General features: G+C 48.3%; 1 protein-coding gene across 1 annotated transcript in view; it reads left to right on the plus strand.

Moving 5' to 3' along the window:
• Window positions 1-18,464, plus strand: part of LOC103582066 (actin filament-associated protein 1-like 1) — a gene marked incomplete at both ends in the record, with an annotated part of 27,555 nt that extends 9,091 nt beyond the window's left edge. Inside the window, 10 exons of the mRNA XM_008563753.1 lie at window positions 2,448-2,546; window positions 3,209-3,420; window positions 5,082-5,261; window positions 7,202-7,294; window positions 10,159-10,252; window positions 10,502-10,654; window positions 11,760-11,971; window positions 13,619-13,764; window positions 14,431-14,503; window positions 18,353-18,464. Of these exons, the coding sequence (XP_008561975.1) occupies window positions 2,448-2,546; window positions 3,209-3,420; window positions 5,082-5,261; window positions 7,202-7,294; window positions 10,159-10,252; window positions 10,502-10,654; window positions 11,760-11,971; window positions 13,619-13,764; window positions 14,431-14,503; window positions 18,353-18,464 (1,374 nt within the window). The remainder of the gene's footprint in view (window positions 1-2,447; window positions 2,547-3,208; window positions 3,421-5,081; window positions 5,262-7,201; window positions 7,295-10,158; window positions 10,253-10,501; window positions 10,655-11,759; window positions 11,972-13,618; window positions 13,765-14,430; window positions 14,504-18,352) is intronic.
• Between the last annotated feature and the right edge of the window lie 24 nt (window positions 18,465-18,488).

The raw sequence follows: 18,488 nt of genomic DNA on the forward strand, positions 1-18,488 counted from the left end.
TAAGGTTGTGATGGCCTTTGTGTACAATTGTGGTTTTGCAGAGTCCTTTGTGATAGTTCTCATTATCAAGCATTTGTGCATAAGACCCCTTCCCTTCATGGCCTTCCCTTGCTCTATTTGACAGGGTTTTTTAAACACATGAGACTCCATTTTGATTCTGGAAACTTTCACTAGATGATGGACACCTTTTGGCTGTGGTGGGGTTGGACCAGGTGATCAGTGGCCCTCTTCAGCCTTGATAGTCTCTGGTTCTATGTCATTGCAAACAGCTTTTTAGATGTGAAGCAGGAAACTTTATTCTATATTATCTATTCAAGGACAGAGGACGAAGTGCTGCTGGGCTCTGAATCCCAGATCAAGTCCCTGGGCTGGATGAGGCTCCTCTGCTTCCCAGAGAGCTCCCCTCCCCCTCAGACAGGGCAGAGAAGCGCCTCCCAGAAGCAGCTGGAATCTTGGGGCAAGAGGGAGGGAGGGCCTCAGGAAAGACTGGGGGACTTGTCCCGGGAGAGCACTACAGGCCCATCAGGGAGTGTCCTTCCTCTCACACACAGCATCCAGTCCTGCCAGGTGTCCCAGTGCTTTGCCCCTGTGCCCTCCCCTCTTCCCCTTCACGCCTCCTCCCCCACCTCCAAACCTCTGGTCCCAACAGCCTGGTCCACCTCTCAGGGGCTGTTGCCAGCATCTGAGGCCTCAGAATGCCTGCTGGGAAAGGCAGACTCTGAGCCTCACTTGGGTGTCCCAGTCTCTGGGAATTTCAGTGCTGCTGTCCTCAGGAAACAGATGGACAGGAGGAGGAGGGGCGGGAGCCCAGAGCAGCACTCTGGAGAACAGTGCGATGTGAGAACGAGTTGGACTGGGTGAAGGAAGGCTTCCTGGAGGAGGGGATATGCTCCTGTTCCCTGAGCTGGCCACCTCAGTTCTGATCCAGGCTCTGTCACCAGCAAACTGTATGCGGCTTGTGTCCCATCTGTGAAATGGGGAGGATACCTGCCGCCCTGCATTGTGGGAATCTAAGGAGGTAACAAAAACAATAATAGCTGGCATTTTCTGGCACACTGGTGTGCCAGTATATATGCATTATATCACTTATCCAAGGTGGGAACTGTTCATGTCACTTTAAAGGTCAAGAATCTGAAATGCAGAGAAACCGTTTTCTTTCCAAGGTCACTCAGTAAATGGTAGAGACAATTTTACCTCAACTCTGATCAACCCCAAAGCACATGCTCTTAACCAACTGAACTTCAAAGTATGCTCCAGGGATTGTCCGCATCAAAATAACCATTTATTTTTTAAGATAAATTTGTTGAATAAATTGGTTCCAATTCATTGGAGTTCAGTATATTTCCTATTTTTATGTATGTTTAGAATTTTCCTATTAGTTTTTTATTTTAATGCAGATTTCTCAGTCCATCTCACACCAGTGAATCAAAATCTCTGGTGATACAGCCCAGGGATGTGCATTTTAAAACAACCCCTGGGGCCGGCCCGGTGGCGCACTGCTACAGTGCACCACTTGGGAGCGTGGCGGCGCTCCCGCCGAGGGTTTGGATTCTACATACAGACCGGCCGCTCACTGGCTGAGCGAGGTGCGGGCACAACACCGAGGGTTGCGATCCCGTTGCCGGTCACGAAAAAAGACAAAAAGGAAAAAGAAAAAAAAAAAACCCTGGGTGATTCTGCTGCAGAACACAGTTTGAGATGCCCCCCAACCCCCGTACTGTGCTGTACTGCCTCCCAGCCCCAAATGGGAACGTGTTGTGAAAATTCAGCATAGATAGTTCTTGTAGTCACTATTATGTGCATTATTTTTATCTCCTCTAGTCCAGTTCTTCCTTTGCAGTCCCAGAGGTTTAGAAGGAGAGTCGCTTTGACAAGGAGAGGGAGTGTATGTGTTAGGAAGTGAGAAGAGGACTGAAGTGGAAGAAGATGAGATGGAGGCAGATCAGTGGGAGGTCTGAGCCCAGGCAGCTGGTTCACCACTTCCTGCAGTGCAGGGATCAGAGCTATGACCAAGATACACACACACACGCATGTGTATGCATGCACATGCATGTACGTACACATACACAGTGCTTTGGGGTCACTAAGGAGGGACTGACCACTCCCTACCCAGGAAAGTCAGAGGAAAGATCTCTGAGCTGGGTCTTGACAGATGAGTAGGAGTTCTCTGGTAGAGGATAAGAGGGTCCGGGGAATAGCATGACACAGGCCTGCAGGTATTACAGGACCCAGCAGGGCTGTTCCTGATGACAGGAGCACAGAGGATATGTGGGGAGCTAGAGCAGATGACATGCAGGGACGAAGCCCCCCATTCTGGCCAGGAGCTTCTCGGAGCTCCTACTGTCTCTTCCCTGAGGAGGGGCATGGTGTCCAGCGTCTTCCCCTGCTCTGGCCCCTGGAGTCTGCCTGCAATTTTCAAAGTGTAGCTCTTTCTGACAACTCCACAGACGGCTGCAGCCCGCCCCATTCAATTGTGGATGTCTACTACGAAGATGCAGACAGCAGCTACCCTGCGACCAGGATGAACGGCGAGCTCAAGAGCTCCTGTAAGCACTGAGCAGGCTCCAAACGAGCACTGTCCTCACGAAGAGTCGGCTTTGGCCTGGCTCTTGCATGCATGTGCCCACCTGCCCCTCACTCAGGCCGTAGTCACCACAGAGGCCCCAAAGCCCTTGTTTTTGGTAACCCCAGGATCCAGTGGAGAGACCTGTGGAGTAGTAGTCAGGAGCCCTGCATCTAGCCTTTGCCCTGACTCTTAGTGACTGATCTTGAATGAGTCATTCCTTCTCTTTGGGCCTCAGGTTCCCTTATGTATCAAATGGGGATTTGCTGAGTTTCTGTGAGAATCACATGAGACATCAGATATGATGATGATGGGGTATTGACAATAGCAGAAGTTTATTAAGCATTTATTGGCTAAAAACTCTCCATGCATTGGTCTTCAAATAGCTAGATAAAGGAGATATGATTATTCATTATGTCCACTGAGGAGGACACTGAAGGTCTGAGACATGAAGTCACCAAGATCACAAAGCAAGTGGTAAATCTGTAGAGCATAGTGCACACGTAGGGCTTTAATCCTTACCAATATCATGCCTTATGCCCCGCTTTGTGGTCCTGGTCCCCAGAACAGGGATGCCTGCAAAGAGGTAAGAAAGTGCCTCCCTGTGATGGCATAGTGACAGGTCCTCTCTTGTGGCACCTGCAGACAATGACTCTGATGCAATGAGCAGCTCCTACGAGTCCTATGACGAGGAGGAAGAGGAAGGGAAGAGCCCACGGCCCAGGCACCAATGGCCCTCAGAGGAGGCCTCCATGCACTTGGTGAGGGACTGCAGGATATGTGCCTTCCTGCTGCGGAAGAAGCGCTTCGGGCAGTGGGCCAAGCAGCTGACGGTCATCAGGGAGGACCAGCTCCTGGTAAGTGACAGGCAGATGTCATGAGCCTCTTGGCCTCAGGGGGACTTGCATGTGGGTGTGTTTCCACTCACAGCACGTCTGGCCTTGCTTTGTGCACAGGAGCTCAAATCCCAGGACTCCCAAGATCGGGGCTCTCCCTTTTGAGCAGAACGTTCAAAAACAAACACACAAAAAACTTAAAGACCTGATATAGCCTTTACCAAATTTGTGTTTTGCCAGAGAAGAATTTTTATCACTTTAAAACTATGATTCTTGTTTTTAATTATGCAAGTAAATGTGCTTATTTATAAAATTAGATAAAAACAAAATGAAAAGTGTTAAAAAAATTCATAATTCCACTGACCAAGAGATAACCACTGTTAAGAGTTAATATACATATTTCCACCCTCATTTCCATACATCTGTCTTTTATAAAGCTGATCCCCTACAGCACTCATTATATAATTGGCCATTTTAAAGAAGGTTTTTTGGTTTTTTTTAATTCATCATCTCTCGTCACTACCATTTCAAGAATGAAAATGCACCTTTAATTTCAAAGTAGGAGGATGAATATAATTTCAGAAAAAAATAATAGCTCTTCCCCCCAAATATCTGCTGACAAGCTTTGCTCAACACAAATGCATTTGAAACATGACCTTTTCTCACCCTAGGGCAGTGAAAAGCCCATCCTAACCAGCACCAGTCCAAGGGTCATGACTGGCCTCTTTTCATTCCTGTGCCTTCTATTTTTTCTTGACTTATTGCAATGGCTAGGATCTCCAGCACAATGTAACAGAAGTGGTGAGAGCAGGAATCATTGTCTCAGTCTAGATCTCAAGGAGAAAGTTTTAATAATGCACCATCAAGACTGATGTTTGCTATAGGGTGTATGTAGATGTTCCCTATTTTTACATTAAGGAAGTTCCCCTCTACTCTTAGTTTGCTAGAAGTTTATATCACTGAATTTAAATCACTGGATTTTATTAAATACTTTTTCTGCATCTATTGAGATATAAGATTTTTCTCCTTTTTTCTGTTCATATGAAGAATTATATGGTTGATTCTTGAATGTTAAACTGCCCTGTGTTTGCAGGATAGCTTGGTCTTGATGTATGCTTTTTATAAGTGTCTGGATTCCATTTGCTTGTTTTTGTCTAGGGCTTTTGCAACTATGTTATGAGAGAAATTAGCCTATAATTTTCCTTTTCTGTAATGTCATTGTCAGGTTCTGATGTCAAGGTTATGCTGGCCTCATAATAAGAATGGGGAAGTGGGAATCATTATGGATACACTATTGACTTCCCAAGCCCAACCCTCCACCTCTGCTAGAATTCTCTCTCCCACATTCCTGCCAGGTCACCCTTTAACCTGGCTTCCTCTCAATCCAGCTGCTGCTGCTTCTCTGGTTCTTTAAGGCTAGAATGGTCTTCTTACTATTGGGCTAAACCTGCCACTTCCTAAATAGGTAGTTGTGCCTAAAGATTGCCCAAAGATGTACCCCTCAGGTTTCTCTTGGGCTAAACTGCCCAGGCCCTTCAGCTGTCCTCACCCCTGCCAGTGGTTGGGCTGGGTCGGGGGGGCCTCTATGGGGCAGCTCGAGCATCCCCTGAGCCTTGTGTGAGGGTTTCTCCCTCCTCTACCCTCTGCTCCAGAAGGCCCTGACCCCATCTCTCCCTATCCAGTGCTACAAAAGCTCCAAGGACCGGCAGCCACATCTGAGGTTGGCGCTGGATGTTTGCAGCGTCATCTACGTGCCCAAGGACAGCCGCCACAAGAGGCATGAGCTGCGCTTCTCCCAGGGGGCTACCGAGGTCCTGGTGCTGGCCCTGCAGAGCCGGGAGCAGGCCGAGGAGTGGCTGAAGGTACCAGCCCTGCACCCTCCTCCTGACTTATCACCCCCTCCTCCTTCCTCTCTTCCCCAGACCTGCCCTCAGTGAGGCTGGCTCCTGTCCCTGGAAGAACCAGGCCCTGCTCAGTGCCTGAGCACAACTGCCCTGAACATGGTTAGGGCTTGTGTGGAAATGGACCTCGGCTATCTACAGGAAACACAGCTCAGTCTGGAGGCCTGTGTTCCTTCTAGTTATCTGAATCCCTTTTCTAACATCCCTAATGTAGGCTTGTCCAGCCTGCACTTGTGTACCTATTGTAATGGAGAGCGTATATCTATGAAGACAGCTGATTTAATCATTAGACAAGTTAATCCTTTCAAAAAAATAAAAAAGGAAAAATCTTTCCTTGTCTTAGGAGAAACACACATGCTCGTAATGGCCACCTGTGGTCCCGCTTCTGCATCTGTGTGGCTGCACAGAACAAGGAGAGTTACTGTGTGTTGAGTACTTAGTGCCATGCATTGTGCTAAGATCTTTGCATACCTGACCTCATTTATTCTTCAAAATGGGACTATTACTGTTCCCAGTTTACAGATGGGGAAACTGAGGCATGGCAAACTAATGTGACTTGGTGAGGGTCACACAACCAAGTGGTTGGGGCTAGGATTTGAACCTAAGAAGTAAGTCTACTCCAAAGACCATAGGCAGGGTGACATAGCAATGACAAGGAAGGACTTTGTGGCACACACACTAGGCTGTGTGATCTGCAAATGACTTCACCTCTCTGTGCCTCACTTTTCTCATCTGTAGAATGGTTCTTGTAAGGATTCTAGAGAGCACTTGGCACAGAGCCTGCCAAGCAGTGGGTGTCCAGTAGCTGTCGGTGATTACCATTGTGATGATGGTGATACCCCCACCCCAGTTCCTTACAGCAGACCCTCTGCCCCTGCACCCACCTCTCCTCACTGTGACACCCTCCTCTCTCCTCCTCTGATCTCCCTGCTGGAACAATGAAATCAATGCCTCCCTCCCCGCCTCCTCCCTTCCTTCCTGTGATAACCAGCTCTCTCACTGGAATGTTTGGTGTTTCTCATTACTGCCTTTGTCTCAGGAGGGGAAGGAAGGGAGAGAACCTGCCTGCTGGGGTGAGGGAACTGTACCCCCCCCCCAGGGGCTGGATGGTCAGAAGAAGGAGCCCTAGACCTAGAATTGAAAGAGACCTGCCATGACGTCCAGGTCCTGGGAGGCTGTTACCCAGAGGTTAAGAGCAGGAGCCTCACTGCCTGCATTTGGCTTATGGCTCTGCTGCCTAACAGGTGGCTTCACATCTCTGAGCTTCACCATCCTAATCTATAACTTGGGGATCACAAGGCTGCTGTGGGGTTAAAGTGGGATCATCCACATAAAGCCACCCGATAGGTGAGTGACAAAGGGTAGCTGTTGTCCTCTCATGACCTGCCTGCTCACTGCTATGAGGCCTTGGGTGAATGAGCAAGTGCTTTCCAGTCTGTTTCCACATTATTGAAGTGGGGGTAGTAGCCCAGCTGCCTGCAGGTTGTTGTGAAGGTCCACACAGTCACAGAAGCAGGTGCCCCTCCCTCCTGAGGCTTTATGGTTCACATCCACGAGCTCACTGTCCTCAGACAACCCAAGCAGAGGACCAGTTTTATTCCCATGTTGCAGACATAGAAACTGAGGCCCAGAGCAGGAAAGTGGCTTTCCCCAGGCCACACCACTAATTAGCAAATGGAGCCAGGTCTAGAAGCCAAGCTTCTTGGTTCCCAGCCCTGTATCTTTTCAATCCAAGGGATAGAACAGGAGAAAGCCCTTTCAGACCCTAGCATGCCCCACACATGTGCAGGTGACTGTGTTGGCTCAGCAATTCCCCCAGTAACCCTCTGCTCGCTGGTCCTGACCACACAGACCCACTTCTCCTTCTGCGTCCTGTTCACAACTGTGAACCTTCTCCACAGGTCATCCGAGAGATGAGCAAGCCTGTCGCGGGAGCTGAGGGCTTGGAGGCCCCCAGATCCCCAGTCTTCCTGTGCAAGCTGGACATGGACAAGGTATGTCTGTCTCCACTCATCTCCTCTGGGTCAGGCAGTGGGCACACAGCACAGGCTCAGCCCCAGGCGATCGCGCAGGCCGGTGGTGAAGCTATGCACCCACTGATGGTGCCATACCAGCTGTGGGTGCCCAGCACAGAACTGGCATAACAGTAGGTGCTCAGTAAGTGTCTGCTGAATTCATCAATACATGAATTAATGAATGCCCACGTCCAGGGTGCAGTATGAGCCAGGGAAGGGAGTGACTCACCCTGCCAGAACAGGAGGATGACACATTTGAACTGTCAGATAAGAAATGTGCCTGCTTGGAGCATGAGTGAAGCGGTCATTAGTCATTTGTCAGGCCGTCGGTAAATATGCACTAGTGCCTGTGCTTTCGTAGGTGCGGTGGGTAACAAAGAGACTCAGACCCAAACCCTCCCTTTCAGGACATTACAGTGGGGGGTGGAGGGATTAAGACTCACATACATAGGACTTGCATGATAAAATAAAGGCTAGCATTTGTAGACTATGACTGTGTGCACTGCACTTTTCTAAATGCTTGTTGTGTATTAACTCATTTCTATAACAACTCTTTGAGTAGGTACATTTTCAGATGAGAGAGCTGAGGCACAGAGACATTTGCCCAAAGTCACATAGTGGATAAGAAACAGAGCTGGGACTTTAACCCAGACAGTCATTCTCTTACTGGCTCTGCCATCCCCATCTCAAGGCAAGCGTCCTGGGCACATGCTCCACAAGTACTTAGTGAGTACCTGCTGCACACCAGGCACGATGCTGGGCTGAGCACAGAATGCAATTCTAGCAGAGATAGACACACCCGGCCCTCACAGCACTTACAGCCCAGAGGGGAAGCAGGCATCAATCAAATCCTCACACAGAATGCCAAACGGAGTCAGCAGCAGGAGGGAAAAGTACCAGGGGCCCTGGGAGTGTGTGTCAGGGGGCCCACCCCTGGCTCCGAGGTCCAGGAAGGCTTTGCTGAGGAAGTGACATCTCAGATGAGGATGAGAAGTTAGCAAGGGAAGAGAGGGAAAAGGCATTCCAAGCAGAGAGAACAGGTGCTGGAGCAGAAGGAAGCATGGAATTGAAAGCAACCAGTGTGGCTCGGCTCAGAGAGAAAGGGGAGCTTGCCAGCCCTATCAGAGTGATTCACATCCACGAACTCACTGTCCTCAGACAACCCAAGCAGAAGACCAGTTTTATTCCCATATTGTAGACATAGAAACTGAGGCCCAGAGGGGACGAGGAGTTCACAGTGGCCAGCTGGGTGAGGGGGGTTAGGGAAGATGGGGACCTGTGTTGGACCTTGAAGCACAGGTGAGATTTTACTGAGGCGGAGGTGGGCCAAGGGAAGGGGCTCTAAGGGAAGGGGACAGCAGAAGCAGAGGTGTGGCATCAGGCAGAGTCACTAGGAGAGGAAGGGAAAGGGGACACGGGGCTCTCGTGCCCAGGTGGATGTTGGAGGAGAAGCTCAACCCTCTCCGTACTTAGCCTTTGCTGTTAGCGGGGCTGGAAGGGAAGCAGCGTGGATGGAGTGTGTGTGTTGTGTGAGTGTGTGTGTGCACACACTTGTAAGTGCATGCTGTGGTGCAGTTGGAGGATGTGTAGAGAAGAAGAAGAGGCAAGCTTGTGGAGCTGAGCTTTGCTGTGGCTGAGTGCACGGGGAAGTGGGGTGGCGGTAACAAACGTTTAGAGTGGTGTTTGGGTGGGGGTGGGGGTGGGGCGTGGTATCGGTGTGTCTCTCTCTGTGGAATCACAGGAGTGAAGTGTCATCATCATGGAATTAATCCCCCAGTGCTCACAGTATTTCTTTGTATGTGCTTTCTATCCTAATGAAAAACTTGCCATCTGTACGCCATTGCAGAACAAACAGAATCATAGCTTAGGTTTCACAACTCACACAGGAGATTCTTTCCATGTTTGACAGTTGATAGTTGCCATTTTACCAGCCCTTTGGAAATTGAGAGGAGCACATGACCTCTCCTAGCCTTCCTGCCCCCACCCCCAATGCTATGCGTACAGCGAGACAACCCTGAGCCTGGTTGGGGGGACATTGGCGGGACAGGTTGAGGGGCTTCAGAGCTCTGTAATTCCACCTTCTTAAGTGGTGGGTGCCGTTTTAATCCTGTCCCACGTCTGGCCAGCACACTTTGGCTCCTTGAAGTGAGATGGCGGCACACCACACAGGTGTTAGAAATGATATAGTCTGTTGACCTCATGATTTCACTTGGGTGAATGAATGAGTGAATGGTTCATGGTTGGTTTAGTAAGTAAGAATAATGCTGGCTGGCAATGGAGTTGTTAACATGATGTACGTGTGTCCTTCCCATCCTCTCCTCTGCTAGGATCATAATGGGTTCCTTTGATCACCAGGTCCTGTCATGACTATTTTGAAAATATCTCCTACCTCATCCCTTTTTCCTCTATCCTCACTGTCATCTTGGTTCACACCCTTATTGAGTCTCGTCTTGGCCTGGGTGGCATTCTGTTCAGTGACTCTTTTGCTCCAGTCTTGCCCCCTCTTGCCCATCCCCACAGTGCCACTGAGAACTTCCTAAACCAAGTTGGATTACTTAGTGTCCCTGTCACCTGCCAAATACAGTCCAAACTCCCAGGACATTGATTTCAGTGTGTTAGAATTAATTTCCTTGCTCCCCAAATAGACTGTAACTCAAAGACACAGCCATGTCTAAGTCATTGCTATCTACCCGATCCCTGCTATGGTATGGGTACATGATAGTGGCTGACAAGTGTTTGTTAGCTGATTATTATGTGCTGGGTAAGCTGGGGGAAGATTGAACCAATAAAGGGGTACTTCTGACTATGCCCTCTGATGTGGGGCTGTCTGTGTCCCTCCCTAGACGCTGTCGCAAGAGAAGCAGACCTCAGACTCCGATAGCCTGGGCATGGGTGACAGTTCTTCTACCCTTGGCCGCCGAGAGGCTTGTGAACATGGTAGGAGCCTCTGGGGGCTCCAGCAGAGAATGCCGGAGCTGGGAGGGGCCTTGCCCATGGGACACAGAGGCAGACTCACAGTGGTCTCCCGTCCACTCTGGAGACCTGAGTGAGGTGGCCCAGCCTGCTATACCTGGAACGCAGGCCAGTCCCTGCATGCAAAATGAAAGGGCTGCTGGGAAGGCTAAGGATGGGTGCAATTGGGTATAGGGCTCCCTCCCCTTTCTTGACCCATCTCTGCTGCTACAGGCAAAGGAAAGAAGAGCAGCCTGGCAGAGCTGAAGGGCTCAATGAGCAGGGCTGCGGGCCGCAAGATCACCCGCATCATCAGCTTTTCCAAGAAGAAGCCACAGACCGAGGACCTGCAGACGTCCTCCACTGAGGAGGAGGTTCCATGCTGTGGTGGGTACGGGGCACGGGGAGGAGGGGAGTTCAGGTCCTGTGGACGTGGGCTCTTGGGGCTGAAGTCAGGAGATCATGCCTCATCCACCTCACCCCCAGGGCAGAGAAGAGATCTCCGCCTACAGCATGGCTCAGCCCCACTCCATCAACAATCCAAGCCCTCCCGTCACTGCTCTCCCTGAGGCCCTGACACTCAGCAATAGGAAAAGCCATCCGACCCCCATATTTCTATGCTCCTGTAACCTTAGCCCACATCCCTGCCTGTCTCTGGGCCTCAGTTTCTCAGTTTCCACAAGTAGAAGAAAGTCTTATTTCCCAGCATATAACTTACCAGGTGTATGAGTTAAAACCCAGTCTTATAAGGGAATTTCTTGGATAAAAATATTTAAGTACTTTTCATTATAAATGTACTCAATGGGAGTTAAAAGTGGCTTAGATGGAGAAACATTATTTTGTTCATGTAAATGTCATGTTCCATGTACTGGAATCTAATAGAAAATCATATATTTTGGATGTGCAGTAATATTCTATTAACCCTGAAAAAATGTAATAAAATAACATTACTCTAAGGAAATATTTTGTAATTAGTGGAACAGGGCATGTAACGGTAAAAAATAAATTTAAATCTAAAAAGTAAAGAGGGAATTCTAAAGCCATCCATCATCAGCTATGTGGCTGCCTGTGCCTTGCTGTTTTAGAACTACCTTGGCTAGATGGTTTGGTTCCCACCTGCTGCCACTAGGTGTCAGTATCATCCATTATTTTCCCTCTTTGAGTAACAGTTTTGATTTGGGGAGATAGGAGGGCAAGAGGGAGACTTGTGTCTTTTATACATTATATATGTAGTGGTTCCTGTTTTCATCAACCTTGGTGTGGTCCAAAGGCTGTGCAGCCACGTTTGAATGTGATTATCAGTCCCTGATGCCTGAAGTTACAAGTGGGAGGAGTGAGCAGATCCAGGACCCAGGAGGCCTTCTTTCCAGCTAGAGTGCAAGGGTTGTCCAGGCGCTCTGTGTAGATCCATGCACCCACCTCGACTCGCATACCCCACCTTGGGTGTCCCCAAGGTGGCTGTGGGGGGTCACGCACTGGTCTCCCCTCCCAGGCTATCTGAACGTGCTGGTGAACCAGGGCTGGAAGGAACGCTGGTGCCGCCTAAAGTGCAACACTCTGTATTTCCACAAGGACCACACGGACCTGCGGACCCATGTGAATGCCATCACCCTCCGTGGCTGCGAGGTGGCTCCGGGCTTTGGGCCCAGACACCCATTTGCCTTCAGGATCCTGCACAATCGGCAAGAGGTGGCCATCCTGGAGGTGAGAGGAAAGAATCCAGGGGTCTTTGGTGGTAGGAACCAAGAAGAGCTCTGGCCTGGGTGCCTTGTTTTCGCTTGGGGGTTGGGGGGTGGGGGGTTGCTGTGACGCTACAGGGACTGAGGAAGAAGGAAGAAAACCAGCCCAGCTGCTGCCAAGGGACCCAAGTAGGGTAGCCAGATAACATACAGGGCACCTACTTAAATTTGAATTTCGGGTAAAAAACAAATAATGTTTTTAATACAAGTATATCCCATGCAATATTTGGGACATACCTATACTAAAAGATTATTTGTTGTGTAACTTAAAATCAAATTTAACAAAGCATTCTGTATTTTTATTTACTAAATCGGGCAGCCCTAGAACCAAGGTTTGTTTATTCCCTCTTACCTTAAAATCCCAATCCTGAAAGTCATCTAGCCTGGTCTAACCCTGACCTGATTCTGGAATCCTCTCTAAAACCTTCCCCCCCAGTGGTCATCCAACTCAGATAAACCACTGTCCTGCAACCTACCACTGCCCCTCCCCTGGAGCAATTCAAATCTTTAGGAAGATTTTCCCTATATTGAGTTAAAATCTGTAAGCTCTGTGAAGACCAATACCCATGCCTGCTTTGCATACTTTGGTTTTTCCAGAACACTGCATGATGTCCAGCACATACTGTGGGCTCAATAAATACTTGTTGAACAAATGGGTGAATGAAACGTGACTTCATTTCACGCATTCATTCTCCTTTCTACCCACTGGCACCAGCTCTGTTCTCTGAGGTCATGCAGAATACCTTGCATCGCTCTTCCACTTGTCAATCCTTTGGCTACCTGGAATTTAAAATGTTAACACTGGAGGAAAACTTAAATACCTGAATTCTTACATTACAGATAAGGAAACTGAGGCCAGGGCAGGCCAGGGCAGCTAAGTGCTTTGTCCAGGGCTCCATGGAGGGTCTTGTCCTAGAACTAAAACCTAACTTCTTAGTCTTCCATTTGCCCAGCACCCACTGCCTCTCTCAGTTCTTAAATTTCAAGAAATAATTGCCTCTGCAACTTATTTTTATTTTTGGTAGTTTGAGATGGGTCTCCTATTTCCTTTAAATTCTAGTAAAAAGTATGCTTCTGTATTCAGGTTTAGCATTTACATGCTAAGTTGATTTTATAATAATGCTCTTTAAATGAGAATTAATATGAAGTATGTGTTTAGTTGACCAGCAACTTTTTGGAGATCTTCCTGTATACGGTACTGTAATTATTTGGCAATTATCATTATAATACAAGAAAATAATTTGATTCAGTTATATGTAAAATAGCCTCTTCTAATAAGAAGTAAATATTTTTTTAAAATTTAGGGAACACCTAAATGTTGTTTTTGCATCCAAATGGTCAGGAAGACCGTGAGGACAGAGAGTGAGGATGAGTTATCTTAGAGAGGTAGTCAGGGAGGGCCTCTCTGATGAGGTGGCAGAAACCCCAATGGAGGGAGGGAGGGAGCCTCTTGGATTTCTGAATGTGTGTTCTAGTCTTATTCCTCTCTGATCCCTATGCATTAGGTACATAGTAGGTACTCATAAATATTTGTGGGTTTCGCTGAAGTGAGCAAGTAGCCAGAGTCCTGGCAGTACCAAAATGAACTCCACTTGTGCCTCGTCTCCCTCAGGCAAGCTGTTCAGAGGACATGGGTCGCTGGCTTGGGCTGCTGTTGGTGGAGATGGGCTCCAGAGTCACCCCTGAGGCGCTGCACTATGACTATGTGGACGTGGAGACCCTAACCAGCATCGTCAGTGCTGGGCGCAACTCGTTCCTGTAAGGGTCAGCCCCCGCGGGCCACACCTGCCCAGGACTTTTGCTGTCTGAGCTCCCTCTCAGAGCCTGAGTCCAGCCCTGGGCACTGGGAGGAAAGGGAGGAAAAGCTAAAGAAGACTCTGCATCCTTGGGAAGCTGTATTGGGCACCTTCCTCTTCAGCGAGAAGGAGGGAGCTGGCTGAAGGAGGGGCCCAGGGTCAGGGGCAAGCTGTGGATGGAATGAGCAAAAGCGCAAAAGCCCTGACGTGGTGGTCGGGGCTCTGCCCTCATGCCACAGCACCTTAAGCTCTCACACCTTTGAGCATCCAGGTGGGCATATGGCTGGTACATGGAGTTTGGCACTAGGAGAGCTGGGGTCAAGTCCCAGCTTTGTCACCACCAGCTGTGGGAGCTTGGGCTGGTTGCTTGCCATCTTGGATCTATATTTTGTGACTTATAGAATGGTGGGATAAATTACCTGCCTTCCAGGTTGCTGTGAGAATCACGTGGGTCCCTGCCTGTGAAGCTCTAACCCAGCACATGGCACAATGCTCTCTTCCATGTTGCTGTCACTAACCTTCTGACCTGCGTTGAGAGCTGCTGCCAGAATCAAACAAGAGAGTGGACAGGAAAGCACTGGGAGCTGCAAATGTCGTCATCGTTATCACTGTCCCTTTTATTTTCTAGATATGCAAGATCCTGCCAGAGTCAGTGGCCTGAGCCCCGTGTCTATGACGATGTTCCTTATGAAAAGATGCAGGTGCGGTTCTTTGGGGCTTCCCAGAAATGTGGCAAAGACCACTAACTAGCTTTTTTTCTCCCTCACTGCTCCTTTCATCCTTTACTTCAGAGAGACCATTTTTGTTTAATCAGCACCTAGAAGGGGAGTCCCTTCTTATCGCAGATAATGGCTCAGGACGAGGAACCCCTGGCATGGGAGGCTGGGTGGTGCTGTGGAAAGAGCCGCAGCTGAGGAGGAAGAAAGGGCTCTGAACTGCAGAGCATCACAGAAATGGGAGGCATTGTCTCCGGTGTAAGCAAGGTGCTTGGTTTCGCCTCTGTTTACCGCTCGGTGCACTGATGCTGCTGACTCTGTGGCCACCCCACAGCCCTTCACCTGCTGGCAGCCACACTCTGGGCTTCAGCTCCCAGGACAGTCTCCCTGTTTTGCTTACTAAGCCAAGGAGATTAATTTACAGTGACTCCTCTGTAGCTGTCCCAGGACTTGGAGTGCTCCTGGCAGTGTGCCCTGTGCCCTCTCCTTCTTCAGGAGGCTGGAAGAGAACCACATTCTGATCAGAGGCTTGGGAGGGGAGAAGATTGTGAGGCCTCACAGCTAGCAGGGAGACAGAGGGACACCAGATGTGTCTGCAGGCCAGGACCCCTGCCATGGACGGTGCTAGATGACATTCTGTGTTCTCACCTCTAGGACTCCCTTTTCTAGAAACTTCTCCAGCCATCCTTCTTCTGTTCACATGGTCTTCAGACTCACAAGAACCAGTAGGTGCAGCTGGAGGTTCTTCTCAGCTGCAGAGTTCAGTAGCAAGACAGCTTAGTGCTTAAGGACGTGAATGTTGGAGTCAGACTCGGGGCTGAGGCTGTTTTCTCAGGCTTCACTTCTCTGGTCCTCACTTCCTGACTCCAAATGGATACGCTAAGACCTACCTTCTAGAACTACTGCAAGAACTAAATGAAATATACTAAATATAAAGAACTTAGCACAGTGCCTGGACATTGGAAGGTCTTATACAGAGGAGTAACAGTACTGTTGTCATCAACATCATTATCATATTACAGTATTTCATATTCCACTGTGGTTTCCTGAGCTTTGACTGGACTTTGAGTGTTCTTAATACTCTTCATGTACAAATGTATAGTCAGTCTATTAAATTAGGTCTGTTCAGTTAGTTCTACCATTGGCTGATCTCATCTATGGAAAAAAAAATTTTCTTTGAGGGAAGACTCTGTATTAGTAGCTTAGAAAATTAGAAGGATACTTCCAAATGATGTGAGGACAGAAATATCTATGATAAATCAAAAAGTTTAGATACTTCCTAGTTTCTTCTTGGTGGGTACTCCAGGTTAGGTTTGCCTTCCTCAGCCCCCCACAGGAAGGTATGAGGTTCAAAGTACAAACTGCTAGTGAAAGTGCTTTATAAACTGTTGAGTGATGCCAAAGTCTAAAAATGTAAGGTCAAGATCACAGAGATCCCACCAGTGCTCACACCTGAGAGAAATGCACCCCCACATTGATGAGCCCGAGCCCACCTGCATTTAACCTTCCTCCTCTATCTCCTGGCCAGGATGAGGAGCCCGAGCGCCCCTCTGGGACCCAGGTAAAGCGCCACGCCTCCTCCTGCAGTGAGAAGTCCCACCGCGTGGACCCACAGGTCAAAGTCAAGCGCCACGCCTCCAGTAAGTTCCATGTGGGACTTCCCAACTGAACAGGGAGGAAGGGAGGGAAGCAGTCTACAGGAGACATCTGAAAATCAGATTCCCTCCATGGATCAGGCAGGTAAATGAATGAGCGAAGTGAGGTGGTGAGGTGTAAGAAAATACTCTACCATGAGAAAAATAACAGCACCAGCACAGTTATAAAGGGCAGCTGGCATGTGGCCTCAGAGGAGAAATGACGGGGGGTGGTGGGAGCCTGTAGGAAACTGGAGTGCTCAGGCCCTGACTGTAGGGGTGGCTGCTGCTTGGCTCCGGCTGCTGGTCCCCACACAGTAGTGCCGGCCCCTGCTGCTAGATTTGCCAGTTATTCAAAAGAGACCAGAAATCTAGACTTTATGTGAATTCTACTCATTTTTTAATATTGGCAACTAATTTTTTAAAAATTTAACACCAAACAAGGCCAAATATATATATATATATATATATAAAAAGAGACAGTGCACGTCTACAAGCTGTATCCATTCCAAGGCTAACTAACTATTTGTGATTTCTGATCTGGTGTAATAAGCAGAGAACTGAACCCCTCCAAATATCCTCGAGCCAGCTGCCATGAAAGCAACAGCTCACCTCTGTGTACGAGCCTGAGCTCTGCCTAGCACCCCATAGGGGCTTGGTGAATTGCCTGATTGCCACACTGCACAATAATGATTAAGCATGCCAGACAACTCTGTTGTAAGTTCTGTTTGATTTCCAGCACTGATCTCTGCTCCTATGTGATTCATCTTCATGAACAAACCAGCTTCCTGTAGGACAGCATGGTCTAAGAGTTTTTTCTTCATTGCTTTACATTTCTTCACCCTGCACCTGGACAAAGTCAAGTTCTGTTCTTTGCTTTTTAAAGACTTATTTTTGAAAAATACTTTTCTATATTATAGCTCCATTCCATTCACATAGATAAGTCCTTCTTGGGGTCAGGAGATCTGTATTCCATTCCTCACTTGACCACTAAATTACTATGTTACTTTGAAAGAAGCCCTTTCACCTCTCTGGGTCTGAGTCCCCTCTATGAACAATAAGAAGGCTGTTGTGTAACTTGCTTTACACTCTACTCTCATAGGCCCTGGAAATACAGGACCTTGTGAAATGCCCATTTTAAAATGGAACACTAAACTGAAATAAGCATGTAAGATTAGAGAAATCACAAAATGTCAAAACACACACACACAAAGACAAAAAAAGAAAAAGACCCTTTCTTCAAACCTAATTTTATATGAAAGCCCAGGGTTCCTTGCAGGGCAGTTGGAAATCACAGTGAGAAACCACTGATGTAGTCCCACAACATTTTTCAGATGAAGAAACTGAAGAACACAAAAGGAAAGGTGTCTGTTTGGGCTGCTATAACAAAATACCATAAACTGGGTGACTGATAAACAACAGAAACTTACTTCTCATAGTTCTGGAGGCTGGGAAGTCCAAAATCAAGGTGCCAGCAAATTTTGTGTCCAGTGAGGGCCCATTTCCTGGTTCATAAATGGCTATTTTTTCACTTCCTGGAGTCTCTGTTTTTAAGGGCATTCATCCCATTCATGAGGGCTTCACCCTCATGACTTAATCATCTGCTAACGGCCCTGAGTGCAGAGCTAGGTAAAATAGCTTCCGGACTGTGAAGGTTGGTATCTTGAGACCAAAAATGAAGCAGGCAACTCCATAAATTATCATCAAAGTTCATTGATGGGTGACTTACATAAAAGGATCAGGCTGAATGGCAATCCAGGGCTGTGCAGCTGTACTCTGCAATGCCTGGAGGGGAACTGGGAGTTTATAAGGGTCTTGGAGACAAAGGTGGAACTATGCCAAAGGGAAAAGATCTGTTGGCACAAAAGTCTAAGAGTCTTTTGCTTCACATGGCCTTATCTTACATTATTAACACAGCATTCACTTCCTTGCTCTGCCTTGGTTGCTAAGCAATCTGCTCAGGGAAAGTTTGTAAATATGTAAGCCTAAATTTTGAAGATTGCAAAGATGGAGGAAGTTCTGACCAGCATCCCCAAAGATCCCACCTCCAAATACCATCACACTGGAGATTAGGTTTCAACATATGAATTGGGGNGATCACAGAGATCCCACCAGTGCTCACACCTGAGAGAAATGCACCCCCACATTGATGAGCCTGAGCCCACCTGCATTTAACCTTCCTCCTCTATCTCCTGTCCAGGACGAGGAGCCCGAGCGCCCCTCTGGGACCCAGGTAAAGCGCCACGCCTCCTCCTGCAGTGAGAAGTCCCACCGTGTGGACCCACAGGTCAAAGTCAAGCGCCACGCCTCCAGTAAGTTCCATGTGGGACTTCCCA

The sequence above is a fragment of the Galeopterus variegatus genome, unplaced genomic scaffold (genome assembly GCF_000696425.1).
Source record: "Galeopterus variegatus unplaced genomic scaffold, G_variegatus-3.0.2 Scaffold14789, whole genome shotgun sequence".
Taxonomy (NCBI): domain Eukaryota; kingdom Metazoa; phylum Chordata; class Mammalia; order Dermoptera; family Cynocephalidae; genus Galeopterus; species Galeopterus variegatus.